General features: G+C 40.6%; 1 protein-coding gene across 1 annotated transcript; it reads left to right on the top strand.

Annotated features, from left to right (window-relative positions):
- The first annotated feature begins 3,047 nt into the window (after positions 1–3,047).
- rorca (RAR-related orphan receptor C a) lies at positions 3,048–18,180 on the top strand. The gene is made up of 10 exons (XM_083969424.1): positions 3,048–3,429; positions 9,543–9,628; positions 9,733–9,874; positions 10,028–10,468; positions 10,645–10,766; positions 11,288–11,420; positions 13,400–13,507; positions 13,669–13,779; positions 14,617–14,729; positions 14,855–18,180. Exons 1-10 carry the CDS (start codon positions 3,423–3,425, stop codon positions 15,014–15,016), a joined length of 1,425 nt encoding a protein of 474 aa, XP_083825550.1. The 5' UTR covers positions 3,048–3,422; the 3' UTR covers positions 15,017–18,180.
- The last annotated feature ends 1,056 nt before the right edge of the window (positions 18,181–19,236 follow it).

Genomic DNA, 19,236 nt, shown 5'->3' on the forward strand with positions numbered 1-19,236 from the left:
ATCGGTCCACCACTGAAGTGACATTAACTCAGATTACAAACCCTGTAACCCGAGACCTCAGAGATTGCTGCTCAGACATCAGCAGCAGTAATTATAGTGTATAGCCACATTTTAAATACAGTGTAGAAATGGGAGCCAGACGTATTTCTTGAACATGTAAACAACCTCCAACAATAGTCTCGTTTGAGCAGCACTGGTGGGTTTTCTAGCTGTATCACAGAGTCAGTAAGATGTTGGTATTCACTGCTGAGGAAGACTGTGATACCAAAAACACCATGAAAGTGTGGGTCTGGACCTTAAATTAAAAAGAAATTGTCATACCAATAAATTAAAAAAAATAATCACCCATTTGAGGCAGGCACTTTTAAATTTTGCACAAGAGAAATCCCCAGAGCAGCTACTAAATAAACCTTATGAAAATATTATCACCTGCTAGTCACAAGGTCAATACTGTGTCTTCATGCATATGTCTTCAAACATCTGCATCTGGTCTTCGAACGCCAATCAAACACCAGAGAAGGACTTCCCTCTGGTTGCGGCAGGGACAGGAATGATATGGTTTAGTTTAACAGGAGATGAAGGAAGAGGCACCCTAGAGTTTGGCACACTGACCAGTGACCTATTGATGTGAACCCGGTGCAGGTGAAAGATAGGTACAAACCAGATTACAGCCACACAGAGAGATGAAGTGGGAGAGATTAGAGGGCATTTGAAAGAGGAGAAGAGAGAGGGTTTAGCAGGATGAGGGAGAGGAGAGAAGAGAGGATTATGGAAGCCAGAGCTTGGATTCTAAAATAATCCTCTCAGTATACTGGGCTTTATGTGCTGTGGGACAGAGGCCAGTGTGAGCTATTAAATTGTCACTGCATTCATGCTCCGCACTTTGAACGTGCAGAAAACACTTCCAGCTGTCAATATGTCCGCTTTAGGGAATGGAGGCGTTTTGATTTCTTCTTTAGCGTACTGTATGTCTGTCCCAGAATACATGGAGTACACACACAAACACACACACACACATGTACGCGCATACAGTGACAGGCGGGTTTATTCCATCTGTCTTAATCTGGAAATCTGGTTGGGAGCTACGTGCCTGTATGTGAGGCTCTAAGCACCTCCCTCTTTCCATGCTCCATGTTCTAATTTGGGTATTGCCATGGTTACGTAAGATTCAGGGTTAGGAGGTCAGTGATGTTGCAGGCGAACACCGGATGGATGTGTGACTGCTTCATGGCGACAGAAGGACATGCTCAGGGACATAATGTATCCCGAGAAAGACGGCAGCAGACGCGGAAGGAAACCATCAGACTGACAAAACCGCCTAAATGGGAGGAAAAGGAAGTTTACAGCCACTGAATATGAAAAAGCAAAACACTCTTACAGCACTTTTCCCAGCATTGTGTTTTTAAACTGTGCATTCAGGAAAAGCAATACATTATTTGCATTTATGCTCAGTGTTTGTATGTTTGTTGTTTTTTTGGTTTTTTTGCACAATTTATAGAAAGTTTAGAAAAGTGTAGATTAAACACCCACAAACACAAGGGAACAATAGAGAGAGATTGGGCCATTGCGCAGACTGCGTAAGAGTGTGATGATCTGTGACTTAGGAATGATTCAGGACAAAAGCGTTTGCAGCAGAAAAAGACAGAAACACAGGGAGAGACTCACCACGCATGCACAGCACAAAGACAAGTAAGGGAGGGGTGTGAAAGTTGTGTGTTGCTCCACTAACCTACTTAACCATAATCTCTCCCTTCTCCTCATTTCATAACTGTGCCTAAGTTACATGATACATTCGTCATCTTACCCACGCCTGCAAATCAATTGATTTCATCGCCAGTGTTTTTAATGGGTTTGGTCTGTGTTGTGAAGGGTGTGTCTGCACAGACACACATTTCAAAGAGAGACAACAGGAATAAAGATGAACCTGATGATCACAGCCGGACAGATATACAGATAGAGAGAGAGAGAGAGAGAGCGAGAGAGAGAGAGAGTGAGAGAGAGAGCAAAGCACAGCACAGCACAGCACAGCAGAACCTGTGGTAACATTTAATTCCTCTACCAAGATTAGTGTTTGTTAATCCGGTGATATAATACAGAGTTAGTAACTAAGGGAAAGCTGAGGACACAACAGCAATTTAATTCACAAAAAATAAATAAAATAACAAATCACCACAGCAAATTTAGCTGATATTACTTAATAAGGGAAGACTGTATTTCTGACCAGAGCTTTGGTCCATTGTTGAAATTGATTCTTATTTCATGTTTGTCTGAATGCACAAAAGCAGGCCTGTACCTTTAACATGACATAATATTAAACTCAAACAGCGCTTTCATTGTCTGTGCACATTCATTATCTGTGCTACATGGTAAAGTAATATATTGTGAGATATAACAGACCAAAGGTAATAATAGTAATTAAGATACAGAGGTGTTATGGTTATCATTACCCTGACCACTTCAAATCAAACACAACCATAGGCTCATTGATTGTTAAATAAATGTGTGTATGCCTTTTGTCTCACATTCACATCACATTCATTTCAGCATGTAACAAAAATCTGTTTTAGGCACAGGGATATGCTTGTGTGCTTGCACTTGCATAAATGCATTTTTTTAATTAAAATATAATAATAAAAATAAACAGCACAGAAAAGAAAATAAAGTTTATTGATAAAATGGTTGGTTTATAGGTTTGTGGATGAAATGCTCTCAAATGGTTCTTTACTGTAAACATACAATCAGATAAGTTTTGTTTTCAAGTGGGAGCTCTTCTCTGATTAATTTTTTTTATATATATATATTATTTAAAAGTAAAAATAAACCAAATTAAAAAAAAAAACATTCCCTGCTGCTTATTAAAGTCAAGAGGGGTCTGCTAAGAATTAAAACTGTGTGCCTGTTATTAAATAGTTCCCACGCTGGGTGGCTCGCCGTCTGAACTGACACACTGCCACACTTTCCCACGCACGCGAGAGCCTCCTTAAAGCGCGCGGAGGGTGGTGCGCGCGCGCGTCAGCTCACGGGGCACGAGGCGGGCGGACCGCGGGGTGAGGATCATGTGTAGTCCACGCGCCGAAAGAAACCAGGTTGCAGCGAGCGACAGAGCAGGAAAGAGCTAGGAGGAGCAAAGCCGCCGGTTCATTATTTTACAGGTGGTTTATCGCAACAGCCCGTCTGAGACTGCGCGGAGCGGACAGAGAGTAATTAATACAAAACAAGCTTGCCTTCTTTAAAAAATATTTGTTAAGGTCGGCGTTTGCGAAGAAGAGGTAGAAAAACCCCTATGAGGATTTGCTGTTGTTACAGTTTTCAGCTGCTCCGGTTTGGAGCGAAATTAAGTGCGCGTCGCTCTCATTGCCTCTTGGCTTCGTCTCCACTTGGAGTTGTATGACTGGAAGAGTTGGCTAGACTTCATCGCCGCCATGAGAGGTGAGTTTATGGCAATAATCACATTTGTTTTAACGTATTTTTGACGTCCAAGCGCGTCTGCTGTTTTAAAATGCAAACTTTTCAGCTGCGTTTGCTGTAATGAAGGGACTTTCAAACAGAGTGCGTAGTGCGTAGTCTGAATGCGCGCACTGAAATAAACACTAGACTGCATTGCCTGCATTAGTGGGAAATACTAATCTTTTCCCAGCCTATATTATATAATAAACACGTCAACCTGTGGACCTTGAACATTGTTTACAGAATGTTTAATCTAAATAGACACATGACAGGATTAAAAAAGTGGATTTTTTTTTTCAATTATAGCACAAATACATTAAACTACCATACATTTTTATTCATGAGTGTGTTCAGGTTATTTGTAATCTGCAATCTGCAAGGCTTCTCTCTGCATTTATTTGTTTTTCGCCTGTGAAGGGAGGAATGCGTTGCAGCTGCGGTTACTTTATTTCGCCGGTGAGCGATCCCACTTATGTAAGAGTCTGGTAAGGGAGGGAGTGAGCGGAGTGATTCACGGGCTGTCAGCCCGCACGAAAATCTGTTGGCAGGAAGTCCTAACGTTTGAAAAGTAGTCAGTTCCCATGGATTTTTACTGCAGATTTTATTCTCTAGTAGGCTTTTTTTTTATCACAGTTTATATCACTTTTGTGTGACAAAAATACGAGTTTGAAAAATTTCATTGGGGACGTTTCCGAAGTTATTCTCTGTGGCGCACATTGTTTTAAAGTTGTCTGAAGCAATGATGGTTTGTTTCATGGTGTTGTTCAGTCAATTCATTTTCCAGCGTGTTTTTGTTTTCAGCATCGGCATTATGGCGGCCGGAGGGGGGGTAGGGGGAGGGGGGGGAGGTGCTCCATTGACCTAGTTCTGTCATTGAGGATTACAGCCAGTGTGTGTGCGTGGATGGGTGGAGGGGCATGGTCTGTCGTCATTACTGATGAGATAATGTTGATCATTTAAATGAGTTGACAGTGGCTAATGTTTCCCTGTGAGTTACTGGAGATATTTGCTAAACAGGAAAATCCTGATCTCTGTGCATAACAAGATGCATGCTGCTATTTATTACTTAATTACTACTGCTGTGACAGATGCATATTTATTAAGAGTTTATTGATGTGTAGCTCCACTCACAATAATTAAGAGACAAAATTACTTGTTCTTGTTGTATCATGAAGTCATGCACCGCTGTGACAAGCAGGATATGGGCACAGCAAGCCCACATTTAACCATGAAAGCACAGCAGGGGTCAGTTAAGCTCAGTTTCCTCTGTCAGCTAAGGTTACTTACATCAACCAGAGTGTATGTCACTCCAGTGAAGCGCAGCTTGTCAGTTACATTTTGAGAAAAAACACACATGGTTTACAATGTCATCGCCAGTTGTCAGCTGTGTTTATTGTAAAAATGGGAAAAAGTAAAATAGGCTGGACTGTGAAAAGCACAAGCAGTGTTTAAACTTTTGGGTCACTATTACACTATTAGGTAATAGTGTGCTGCAACACAATCAAATAAACAATCCTCAATCTTTTTATACTAATGCTATTTGCTGCTGCTGCACAAATGTAAATTTCCCCACTGTGGGACAAATAAAGGAATCTTAACTTAACTTAATAAAGCTCTGTCTGATTCCAGCAATGTGCACTTGTGAAGACTATATAAGACTGTATGGAGCTTAGTTAGCATCAGGATCAAAGGTACAGTTGCAGTAAAGATAAAAAGGCCACACTGTTCTCTCTTAGGACACTGCTGTGCTGAGCTCAGGCTCAAAGCCACTATCTGTTGAGTGTTCAGCCTTGGGGAAGTTCACAGTGAGTTACAGTATGTGTCAAGGTGCCCTTTCTCTCTGTCAACTGCATGCTAAGATTCCACCTCTCTTATCTAACTCTTCAGCCAGCATGTCAGTATGCAAGCAACATGTCTAAATACCCATGCTGCCATAGCTCTTTATTAAAATCTTTTGACGATTTAATTTTGCAGGATAAAAGATAAACAGCAGTTACTTGAAAAAAAATACATAGCTCTCCAAGATTTGTTTAAGCTTAGCGGTATCATAAGCTATTTTGATAGTTCATATCTATTTTCCAAGTATGTATAAGGATAAGTGACAGCTAGAGACGTAAAGAGATTTTGAGTCAAGGCGTCTGTGATTCCTTCAGCAAGGTCCTAAATTTGTTCCTGTGGGTTTGAGCAGCGAGCAGAATTACATGCTGTGAACTGAGTGTGGTTTTAGGCTTGATGCTGCACATACAGCATGATCAAACTCATGCACGTTATCTTTTCTGATCAGTGGAGGAGGGCTTTACACAGGTACACAGTGCAAGGCCGCATCTGTTGGCAGGTAGAGCACTGCTGCTCAGTGTGGGAATATTCATTACGGGGAAATGTGGAAAGTTGTAAGTCTGTAGAAGAGTTGACATTATTTATGGGCTGAGAAAATTATAGTCACCATACAGGTACACATCAAGTCACCCAATTACCATATTTGTGTAGTTTATCACTGGGGTAATCACCTTGTCACTGTGCTGGCAACCTCCTATTTAGGGTGTGTGCAAATAGAAATAGAAGAGAACATGCACCAAAGACGTAATGATAGTCACAAGGAAATACATGCCACCTGTGTTATTAAATTAATCTATTAAATGAAAGTGTATGTTAAAAGAATACACTTTCTGTAGCCATGTGTGCCCCTCATTTGCCACTTTGTGCATAGTGTACATATTATGACATAATTGCTGGCTCCTGCAAGCTGAAACATTTCAGAGCACAAAAAACACAGATGCTATTCAGTTTTAATCTACTGCATTGCAAAATATGACAACATGTCCTTGTATTAAGAGCAATGGACGTGGTTTACAAGGATACCTTTCATTCCACTACTGCATCTGCTTTGTAATTACCTGAATCGGCACTGAGTTAAGGGTTAATGTCAGGCCATATTATGTGATCGGTGTTCAGTAGGTAGGTCAGTGGGAGGAGTGGAAGAGAAAAAACAGTCATTACTGTCCACATACTATAGCTGTATAGAAAACAGGTGGTCGTAGAGGCCATGCATTGGGAGATATGCATAAAGAGAGTCACAGGCAGAGGACATGGCTGTCCATTTAATACATAATACTGCCAAACTGCCAAATCTGATCACACAAAGCCTTACAGTATATTACACAATACCATATATCTCATTCCTCCCATTGAGGCCCCAGAAGCCCTCTCCAATGTAGGTTAAGTATACAGTAGCTATGTGAGGTAGATGTAAAGCGCAAGATAAATAGGACCTTGGACTCTGTTTGATTAGCTGGGATGAGAGAGCAAAGTCTTACAGCACTGATGAGGAAAAGTGCTGACGAACAGTCGCACTGACACACCAACACACACACCAACTTACTGACACAGAGAGGACTTTTAAATCAGTTAACACTAAATGTGAGATGATAATCATTATGCAGATGTATTCATCCTCTATTTGGCAGCTCTACTGCTCAAGAAAAATACTTCAAATTGATGTTTTGTCAAAAGCCTGCTTATCATTCACTGAGTATTTATTTCAATTCAACATCAATTATACAGCTATTGTAAACTATTGCAAGTTTCTATTCTCCAAAGATTAGTTTATAATTCCAAATTTTCAGCTTTCTAAAAAAACTGGGGATTGTTTGGTTTAAACAAGTATGCTTTTTCAAGTCTTAACAGAAAACAAACAGAGGTGATGTTTTGCTTGGTTGCGTAAGAGCAGCATGTTCCGTAGACGACAAGACAGGTTCAGGAAAATACGCCAAATGAACTCCGATTACAGTAAATGAGCCAAATTTCGCACTCATTCTGCAGTGAAAGCCAAAAAGAATAGTGCTCACAGACTAGACTGTTGTCACTATCTGAAGCCAGTATAATTTACAATAAACAGTGTGTATGGTTAAGTTCAATGTTATGATTTGCGCAACATTTATTTGCTAATAGACCAGAACGACAGGAGGAATCTCTGGGCAGCCAACTGCAGCAGAGTAAAAATAGATTTATGGTTGAGCTCAAACACAGCTGAAATTTCACTCAAATACTTGACATGCTGCAACAAGCTGAGAGCTACTATTAGCTTCGTCTGCTCGTCCTTCTGCAGCCTACTGTACTAGAGGTTTTTTGAAAATATTTCCAGATGTTGAGCAAGTTGTAAATATTTTCCAGTGTGGCAGTTTGACCCTGTCAGTTTCAACTGGTCATCCATCTCTTAGTAATCAAACCTCACCTTGGTTTGATTTCAAAGCAAGCAGAGGCCTCCACCCTCCCTTTACTTACAGTCTGAGTCACATTCGGTTCCACCTTAAAACTTGCAAGAAACCAGATTGTGTTCCTTGTGAGCGCTGCCCGCCACCACAAGCGCCTCCCCCCACTTCACTGAATGGGAAACTGTGTCAGTGGAGCAGCTCCTGCTCCCCGGGCCTTGACTGCGCCGCTCAGCTGACTGGCAGGTGAGGCGGCGAGTCACAGACAAAGCCCTCGCGCTCGGCAGCCAATGAGAGCACAAGAGGGCGAGGGAGGATCGTCACAGCGGTTGCCAAGACAACCACCTTTGAATGAGTGTGTTCGTGGAATGCGGCCAGACGGCGGTTATATAACAGGCTGAAGGGCGGGGGTGAGGCTCCGGAGGGGGAGCGATAAAGGGAGCAATGGAGAAAGGGATTTTTTTCCATCGCCCTTTATTTATTTATATCCCTCAGTTTCATTTCGTTGTCCAGCAGGAATTCTACCCGACCAAGACACTCGCACACGTCATCTGGCCTACACAGAAAGTCTGTTTTCAAAGGCAATATTTAGACATATGTAGATTTTTTTTCTGTAGTCATGATTTTCAGGGCAATGCCGGTCACTATCGTCTTTTGTTTTCCCTCTGTGTGACGCAAGTCCCTCTCCACACTGAGTGACTCATGTGATTAGTTGTGAGCACTTAATAGAAAAAAAAAGGCTTTAGGAAACAGCAATTTTCTGCGAAGAGCTGTGAAGGCCGGTTAAAGCCTTTGCAGCGATTTACAGGTTACCTAATACCCTGTGTGATCCAACAAAAGTGGTTTAGGGATTGTTTAGCACACCCTGCAGCCCAAGCCAAATCAAATCTTGCAGACGGTCCTCATGGTAACAGCGGGTTGCGGTTGTTTTTTGGGTTACAGTTGTATGGCTTAGACGGTTCAGCACAGCAGTATGTCTTTGTTAACCTGCTGACATTTTGTTCATCCTGGATGAGGTGTGGCAGAGCGAGCGAGAGGGAGAGGGAGACGCGAAACTTTATAACCCCGGGCCTCAGCTAATGCAATTGACCTGCTATTCTGGGCTTGAGGAGGCCCAGCTACTTAGATAAACAACATAATGAAAAGAACAGGCTGTTCCTGAATAAGAAGGCTCAGGCTGCCACAAACACAACACAAGGTGTATAATGTATACACAGTTTTCTTTGTGCTATTATTGACACATTTCTCCAAACTGCTTTCACATTATCACGAATGTATCAGTATTAACTCCATTTTAAAGCTTATACTTGCACAGATGACATTTGACTCACGAAATTAACTGCATTCTTGTATCTCCTGCACCATATTATATGCCATGTATGACTGTTTTTAATACAGTTTGCGTTAAAGAAACAGCTCTTTCTTCGCAGTGCTTTTGGACAATGGGTTTTCTATTTATGTTCATATGGCTAGTTAACAGATGTCCTCACATGCTGTGCATCAGTGCAGGGCTGTGGGGCTAATGATTCACTAATGGTTGTTCTTATTACTGGTGAATTATTTTATTTTACTTAATTTTTTTAAGCCAACAATTTTTCAAATTTGAGAATATTTCTTTCAGAATAATGTTGAAGAGAGAAAAGCACCACATTTTTAAATGGGAGAAGCTGGAACCAATTAATATTTTCGAAATAACAAATGAAAACGAAAGAAATGCTGAGTGTTATTATTAAATGACAGCCATTAGTATTTAACAATATTCTCTTCCATTAACAAAATATGATATATGTTTTAGGTAACTAACTGCATAATTAAAAAAAAAACACTTGTTTTGTATTATGTAATTAATTTATTTCATTTTTTTGTATCATTCTTCTCTCTCTCCAGCTCAAATAGAAGTGATACCTTGTAAAATATGTGGGGACAAATCATCAGGGATTCACTATGGTGTCATCACCTGTGAAGGCTGCAAGGTGAGTTGTCAAACCAACATTAAACCAAAGCTTTAACATACTCAGTCATCTGCAACCTGCAGTAGATATAGTGTTGCTCACATTGTCTGTCTCTTTGCCTGCAGGGTTTCTTCCGTCGCAGCCAACAGAACAACGCAATATACTCCTGCTCACGACAGAGGAACTGTCTAATTGACCGGACCAACCGTAACCGCTGTCAGCACTGCAGGTTGCAGAAATGTCTCGCTCTGGGCATGAGCCGTGATGGTGAGTTCTGCCGCACTATCTAGATCTAATTAACTCCGTTTCCACCTCTGCTTTTTGCCTGTCAGAACGAATGAGTCATGTGTAACCTTGTTTGACACTGAGCCCCTGCCTTCTTGAATGTTTCATTTTTGTCCTTACATCATCTCGTTGCAGCGGTTAAATTTGGCAGAATGTCCAAAAAACAGCGCGACAGCCTGTATGCAGAGGTTCAGAAGCATCAACAGTCCCAAGAGTGTGCAGGCATCGGTGCCCATGAGGAGAACAGTGACATGGCCGACCTCGGCCGCCCCTACAGAAGAGGCTCCAACACTGCGCTCAGCGATCTGGATGACATCACCACGCTGCCAGAGGGCCTGCTTTTCGACCTGCCGTTGACCCCGGAGGATGCTGGTGGAGAGTACTGTAACCTGGACATGCTGGGGGGCAGCGGAGGCAGCAGCTCGTCCTCCCAGAGTTCACCAGAACAGACCAACTTGGATTTTGTAGACGGCAACCACAGCATCAAGCACGAGTACCAGCTGTTGCATGACTCTGGACTCTTCTCACATGCTATCCTGAACCCGCTGCCCGGGGGCTGCTCCCTTCTTGAGATAGGTAGGAAAGCTCAAACCATAAATCACTTTACAGTTTAACAAAAGCTATGACGGTGGAAAGATTTCACTTGTTATTTGCTCCAGGAAATGCACCATATAGCCATTTAGTATTGTTGTCATGAAATAAGTCAAGAAGTGAATTTTACTGAGAAATGACAAATGTTTTCCCCTGTTTAGAGCGTATAACCCAGAGTGTGGTCAAGTCCCATATTGAGACGAGCCAGTACAGCACAGAAGAGCTAAAGAGAATGGCGTGGACCCTGTATAGCCCCGAGGAGACGCGCTCATACCAGACCAAGGTAGATGCAACATTTTAATATCCACCTGCAAGCATTTGATGGCACATCCTCATTTACACACAGAAAATCAAATCGCTTATTATTGACCTTGCTGTTTGAATACAGTGTCATGTGTCATGAATTTCAGTCTAAATCTATTGACAAATAACTTTTTATTTTGTCACCTAAGTTTGGCTTGACATGGCTGCTGTTGTCTTAAAAAAGGCTGATAGAGGATTGTTTTCAGTTTTTAACCTTGTATGGAAATCAACAATGAAATCCTGGAACGAAGTTACTTAAAACAAATGAAGTGCTCCCACTTTCCCTATACTTAATTCTAAACAATGAGATTTGTTAATCCCTTCTGTCTTACTTGCCAAGGATAAAGGCCATAGTCACACGTCCTTAACTGAAATCAGAGCACACAACTAGACAATCCTTGATATCTAAATAAGAGTCAACAATCAACCATCGAATACAGTTTGTGCGATGCTTCTCAGGTGTTGCAATTCTCATAAAAGCCTTTCTGCTTTCTTTTTCAGTCAGCTGAGTTGATGTGGCAACAATGTGCAATCCACATCACCAACGCCATCCAGTATGTGGTCGAGTTCGCCAAGCGCATCTCTGGATTCATGGACCTGTGTCAGAACGATCAGATTATCCTCCTCAAAGCAGGTCAGAGCATGACACCAGTATCCACACTCCCTGCGTTGTTCCCCACATTGGGTCTCATTCATGAAACGTGAGTAAATCTGTGTGTAGATTTGCACATAAAAGCTCACGTTACTAAAACTCTACTCCGGATTCATGAACGGTGCGGGAAACTCAGATTTGATCGTAAACACGTGTGTAAGATGATGAATCCCAGCCCATCGTAAACTAACAACACGCCCCCGGTGATCAGCAATTAGCATAGATCTCCATACATGAATAGCCATATAAGGAGATCCTGACCACCATATTAGGAGGTAGGTGCCTCCTGCTCACCTGCGGCCATGACGCAAACGAGGAAAGAGGGAGAGAGAAAAAAGAGAGAGATTGCGGATCGAAGTCATTTTGGGTGAAGTGGAGTCCAGAAAAAATATTTAATTCTCTTCTGTTAGTAGTGGTGTGACTGGGACAGGTAATCAAAGGCTGGAGGGAAGAAACAGATTTAGTGAATTAATAATAATAATAATAATAATAATAATAATAATAATAATAATAATAATAATAATAATAATAATAAATATAAGGTTTATTAAAGAACCGTTTAAGAAGTAAAGCCAGAAATATTCGATATGATGATATATGAAAATGTTCGATATCAAACATGAAAAAAAAACAGCAGCGACGGGAGGAGGAGTCTCTTCACAGCCTCAGCTGTAGGCAGGTTATATTGTTACAGAAGCACTAGCTGTCTGTCACAGCTCCATCCAAACCGGTGCCGACTGCGCTGCTGCGCAGGGTGAAGTGTGCACCCACCGAACGTGTTGCAACACAAAAAAGTTTTTTTCCGGTTTTATATCAGATTATTTTCATCATTAGATGGACCCTTGACACGTTTGTGCGTGTCCGATCCCTAAAACGTCTCTCTCTCCAAATATTTCTAATTGTTTGTCATGTTTAAATTACGTGTTTCAAAGGCGTCGGCATATTTTGAACATGAGAGAGAGTAATACGGATTAAAATTGTAATTTTCAACAGTGACAAGCAGCATTTCTGTGCATTCCTACATTTACACAAGCGCAACACACAGTCCGGAGCAGGTGTAGATTTTGTGAGTAGCTACAAAAAAATCAGCACTACTAAAAGATTGATGAATGCGGAAATCCACGTAAATTTGCGCTGCTCAGGGTTTACGCACAAATCCGTGCTGCTCACGTTTCATGAATGAGACCCATTGTGTTTAGCAACATAACAGTCAGGAGCTGTTTTTAAAAAGAGATGTGCTGCCACTAGCAAGACAGACAGCCTGCTGTGTGTACGTTTATGAGTTTGCACACTAGCTGTGACAAAGATACTGTAACTGTTGTCATATGAAAAGCATGCCCCCCTCAAGTGGTAGCCGAGTTCACCGAGTTCAAATATCACATGCGCGGAGAGTGACTTGAAGGGGTGCACAGTTCTGTTTTGAAAAAGAGGCTGACCTTGTTACATACATTAGCTTCGGGCCTGATCTACTTTATGTATTGGAACTAAATTATGTTAAGGTTAACAGTGACAACTGAGACAATAGATCAGTCCAAACATTCGCAGCAAACTTATTCTTCCTCATTTTTGTGGGGATGGACGAAACAAGGGCACATACGCTGAATTCTTTTTCACATGGTGTTTATTAGCCTAATTAGATAATAGAGCCAGAAATATCTCAAAAGTTGTGAACACCAGAAGGGGACTTTAATTGTGCGGGTGAAAATTCCCCTTCACAGTTTACCCTTGAAGATATTTATAATTATCTTGTCATTAAAGTCTGGTTTCCATATTTTACTGTTCCTGTACATTATGTTTTACACATAAAAGCCAGTTCTCAGTTACACAATGTGTTGGTGATCGCAGCCTATTTGAATATCTAGTAAGGATTTATTTTTTTTAAGTTTAGAGACTCTTACGGCATCAGACCCATAACTATTTAGACATAAGCTAAGTTTTTTTTTTTTTGCATTTCTCCACAGGCTGCATGGATGTTCTTCTGATCCGCATGTGTAGGGCTTACAATCCCATCAACAACACATTGCTCTTTGATGGAAAGTTTGCCACTGCTCAGCTTTTCAAAGCTCTCGGTGAGTAACATGTTCACTGTTGTTGTTTCTCTCGTGGGAATCAAATGTATCAACATGAAAACATGCTGAACAGTGGATTTGAGCATGAATTTGAAGTTTCTGTCAGTATCATCAGAGTTTCTGTTTTTGATGATCTTACTCTTTCTTCTTCTTCTACCTAGGCTGTGACGACCTTGTGAATGCAGTGTTTGACTTGGCTAAAAGCCTGAGCCGTATACAGATGTCAGAGGAAGAGATGGCTCTTTTCAGTGCTGCTGTGCTGCTCTCACCAGGTATTTGTCAAACTAGATAAACTCATCTCAAGTTCTTTCTCAGCCGTGCCACAGATTCTTTCTCGTTGTAGTCTGCAATCAATACTGAAGGTTTATGGCACTTGTTTGACACTCGTCAGATGACTGTCAGACCTGGATGATATGTTGTCAACTAACATCAATAGCAGGGCTAATTGCCACTGCAATTAGACAGCATAGTAGTTTGCTACCGATAGGTATTGGGAATGATAAATCCTCATGACAAGGACAGAGTGACATAAGTAGACCTCATCATCCCTGTGCTTTCAAACTGGTTTATTAACATTTTATGGACAATTTGACCCCATACTACGGATGGAAAGTAGCTAGTAAGCTAAATCCGGTACAAGGCATCTCGTCTCATCTCGAGACTAATGTTATTTTGTACATTGTCCCTGATTTAATAAGTCACATTTCAGAGACTATTGGAGACACAGATACTGCTTCAATGCCAGCAAGAGTGAAACACGCTAATGGCAAATAATTACTTTTTGGCCATTTTCCAAAGCATGAATATACCAATGTGTCAACATATATCAAGTCAAACAACAGTTAGGGTTAGGGTGTGATATTTGGCATCAAATAGCTCACTCCTCAAGACGAAAGATTAATATCTCTGTAAATTAATTACCATTGCCTAAAGAAAATAAAGGGATTAAGTTAAGCAAATAAATCATCTTCCAAAAGTTCATAGGACAACAAATGCATTTTGCTATTATTCTGCACCTAGACATAACATGTAAATCTTACCAGGTGCAGTTTAACACTGGCGGCATGACAATCCTGATGATAACATTTTGTCATGCTTATTTCCTCCAGACCGACCCTGGCTCACAGACGTCCAGAAGATACAGAAGTTGCAGGACAAAGTCTACGTGGCTCTGCAGCGCTGCCTACAAAAAGAGGGCGCGTCAGAAGACAAACTAGCTAAGGTACAGCTGCTGCTGCACTGCTATGCCAGTTTGGTGAAAATAACTGTTATGATGATTCATTTACACATTGTATTAATTCATTGATTTATCCATTTTTAATGCCTTCTTTTTTATGTCTTATCTAGATGGTGTCGAAGCTTCCTGTCATGAAGTCAATTTGCAACCTTCATATCGACAAACTGGAGTTTTTCCGTCTTGTTCACCCTGAGACAGCGTACACGTTCCCCCCCCTGTATAGGGAGGTTTTCGGCAGTGAAATCACCTTCCCAGACTCCACGGAGGGCTAGCGCCACGTAGCTAAATAGCTTGATTCAAATAGAAACACTGAGGTTTAGGGAGGGGGAGATTTAAAAAAAATGTGGCAACCAGCTGAGGCAAAATCTACCAGCAGCTCAATGACAATCCTGCACGCTACACTTTAGGACACACTCCTCTCACCTCTGAACTCCCAACCTTGTGGAGTAGCTTACGCTGCCTCGCGAGGCAGTCCTTTCAGCTCCAATGTAACACCACAGGATCTCCTTCTGGGTGCTCAGTGCATGTTACCTCGTTTTTTAGGGAGTCAAAGACAAGAAAAACGTAGAAGCCTACATTAAAGATATTTTTCTATGAGGAGACCTTAAACCTCTCAAGCTGAATTCCTTTATAATATAAATTTGACATTTATCGTTCTCACAGTTCCTGTAAGCTATTTTTGAATGTACCCCCTTTTCCCTTTACCGTTCAGCACAGCCCTAGGCTTGATATAGAATGTACATACTAAAAATCCTCACCCACTTTGTGGAGGTTTGCAGTAAAGATGCCTGTTTCAGTTGTCATTCGAATCACAGTTTTTTGTTTCATTTAACTTTTTTTTTTTGGTAGTGCCCATATTTTGCAGTTTTGTAACATGAACAAACTGTTTAAAGGGACCATGATCAAACTCACAAGCAGACAGGGTTTTTTAAACTGTGTGAATCATGCGCTAACATTCAGTGTCTGCCGCCATGCACCTACAAATGCTTGCGTACAGAGCACAAAACATGGCACTTATGTTGATCTTTTTATTAGCACACCCTCAGACACTAATGTGAGCTCTTTATTATTTTTTTAATGCAATCAATGACCTCAGTCCTAATACCTTTTTCCCTTTGCAAATGCCACTTGGAGAGTGAGAGAATGATAGAGGTGTTTTGAAAGTATTTTCAGATTTTGTACATGATAATATACATGTGTATATGTATATATTATCGTGTAAAATGAGAGGAGCTGTTGTGAATTTATACAGAGAGCGGAGAGGGAGGAGGGTAATGTTTGTGCTCAGGTCTCTCAAACAGATACTGCCTGTCCATACTTTGGGGTTCTGGGATGGAAAGATTGTCATTGAAAAGATAATCTAGTGGATAATTAGCACTTATGAATCCTTGTTAGAATCCAAACTGAACTCTTGGCACAATATTTTACGGGTTCGCACTCAAACTGCCATCTGTGACTCTTAAGGTCAAACCAGTCAGAAATGTTTGATACACCCTCCTACTGTAAACACGTTGCTGGGCAGCCGACCACTGTGCGGTTATGTGCTCTGGTGGAGGAGCCTCTGGAAATGTGACGATTAACTACACCGACACCTATATAGTTGAATAAGGGGCAGAGAATACAGAGCGGACAGGTGGGCGGACATCAGTTAGAGAGATTCACTGTCTCGTCTCAGCTCTCGCTGCTTCGGGGTCGGGCAGATTGTGCTATCACAGACAGCCAAGATGTTCTGATTGGAGAATTCAATCCTCTGTTCCTTATTTCCTACTCCCTTACTACCTCACCCTCTTCAAACACTACATGGCACGGGAAAGGGTTGACAGAGCCATCAGCTACCCCCCTGAGTTAGGATTTCTGCGTTCATACTAGAGAGCTTTAAAAATATATATATATTTATATATAACAATTAGTGGTACATTTGAAGGCCAGTGATGACCAAACAATCCTTAAAATAATGCTCTTAAATCTTGAGAGAAGACAAACACAACCTGTAATGCTGGATCTACTTATACTGAGGACACCCTCTCCAACTGCTTCTCTGTCATATGAGAACAGTACAAGCCTTAAGGCCCAGGAAGCCCCACATAGATACAGATCTATCTGAAGTCAAGTCTCTGGAGGTGCAGGAGGGTGTGTACAGCTGCAACCTTTATCGTCAAAGTAGGGCGACATATTGTGTTTCTGTAAAACTACATTGTCTTATCAGTATACTGAAGACGCTACAATAGAAAAAAAAAAGGTTTTAACCTGAGAAATCACTGCTGTTACTGCTTTCTAAAGCATGTAAGACAATCACGTGGCCGATGTTGGATATCTAGCTTTATTTTATATTTCAGCCAGGTTTGCTTTGCACTGCTGGGACAGTGCTTTTCCCCATACACCAAGTTATCTCACACAGTACGAAGGCTCATTACCCTTTTTACTGTGTACACAAGCCTGTGGCACAGTGGGATTGTGTAATAATGTCTTTCCCATTATTCTCAGTGTGTGGGGCCTTTTGCTGCCATGTATTAATAGTTAATATTTCCATGAGCACTCCAGCATAGTCAACCTCAGAGCACAGCAAAATAATGTTTATTTAGAATATAACGTACCAAATACACAGCCAATTACTACACAGGTCAGCTAGCAGCTGACATGGCCAGACGACACTTACAGATTGTGACAAAGTGCAATACTTTGTGTGTTAAAGTTAGAGAATGTTAGACATGCTGATTTCACAAGAGTCGGCATACTTTATAGTTGTTGCAGGCCTAAAGTCTGTCCAGGGGACAGTCCTGGAGATCTGCACTTACATTTCCGTTTAGAGTTACTCAGGGAGATAGCTGGGCTCTCTGTCCTACAGTGTCTAGCTCGCAAGACACCTTGCACCAACATAGAAGACCTTAAAACCTTGATCACTGTGTACAGTACATGTTCTCGTGAATGTTTGATTACAGAAGTATCAAAGATTTTACCCCTGTCTAATATCATTGTTGCGACTTTTTTCAAGTTTGAGTACTAGATGAAATAGGATGTTTAAAAAAAAGTAAATATAGTAAAATAAATATAAAAGATGGATTATAATCTCTGAATCTTGTGTTGGTTTTGTTGTGATCTTTTTGTTTCTTAATTTTTATCCTTATATGTACTGTTTGGGTTTTTTTTTTTTTTTTTTTCTTATCAGTTTAGTGTCCTTTTTGTCTTGGAGAGATGTAATTCTATTTTTTTTAAAGAGCATTTTTAAAGATGTCTCCCTAAAAGTTTCTCTTTTGTCATGATCCTTCTGTTTATGATATTTTCACTCTATTTTAAGATTATTAATATTAAATCATTATAGATTTTAATAAGAAATAATTTATGATATGTCATGGATATAAAGCCCAAGAGGTTTTAACACAGTAAAGTGTTATTGCACAATGGTGATACAATATGTGGATTTAAGAATGTAATAAAAGTCTTTTTACAATAAAGAGTAAGCGTTGTTCTGGTTTTTATCTAGTTTTTAACTGAAATTGATTTGCATGGATGAATCGGCTTGACTATATAGAGAGAAACATTTTTCATATAAGATCATATTCATCACATTTACACTATGTTTAGTACATTTAATGATCAGATGCATTCAAAAAGTATTCAGACCCAATTTCACACTGTCACTGTATGGTGCCACTTTATACTAAATTAATTTTAAAAAAAAAATGTTACCATCTTCACTCAGTAATGACATTTTTTTGTTATTTTTAATAAATGGCATTTATGAATGGAACTATCTGCATAGCTCAAAGACTGTGCTGGGACCATAGACCATAAAAGGTTGGGACACAGATCTGGAGGAGGGTATTGGAAATGTCTGCTGCATTAAAGTTCCTCAGAGCCCAGTGACCTCCATAATTCTTAGATGGAAGAACTTTGGAACAAAACTAAAGTTGACTGCTGGCCAAACTGAGCAATCAGAGAAGAAGGGCCTTGGCAAAAGAGATGACCAAGAACCCGTTGGCCACTCTGGCTGAGATCCAGAGATCTTGAGATGAGAAACTTCCACTGCAGCTCCGTAAGAATGATGATGAAACCAAGATCCAAGTGTTTGGTCTCAGGTCTAAGCAATTCGTCCAGAGAACCAGACATGATGTGTATAACTGTTCACAGGATCTTTAGAGAATTAACATACAAAGATATGCTTGGAAAAAGTTTTTAATCTGACATTAAAGGACAATTTTAGGTAAAGGGGTCATTTCAAGCATAGAATTGCACTTTGAGTCATTTAAATGAATTCAGTTAGCTACTGTGTTCCCTAACAATGGGCCTATTTCAGTGGTCTCTTTGGTTACATTCACAGCACCATGCCGATATTACACACTTGGATTATACAGTATTAGCAGTACTGAAACAGCCTCTATATCAAAATAAAACATTTGCAGTTTGCACTTATTCACTCTGCCAATGTCAGCCCTGTATTTAAAAAAAAAAAAAAAAGGTCAGTTAAGATATTGTATTGTGTATTGGGAACATA

Source organism: Trachurus trachurus (genome assembly GCF_905171665.1).
Source record: "Trachurus trachurus genome assembly, chromosome: 4".
In the NCBI taxonomy this organism is placed as follows: domain Eukaryota; kingdom Metazoa; phylum Chordata; class Actinopteri; order Carangiformes; family Carangidae; genus Trachurus; species Trachurus trachurus.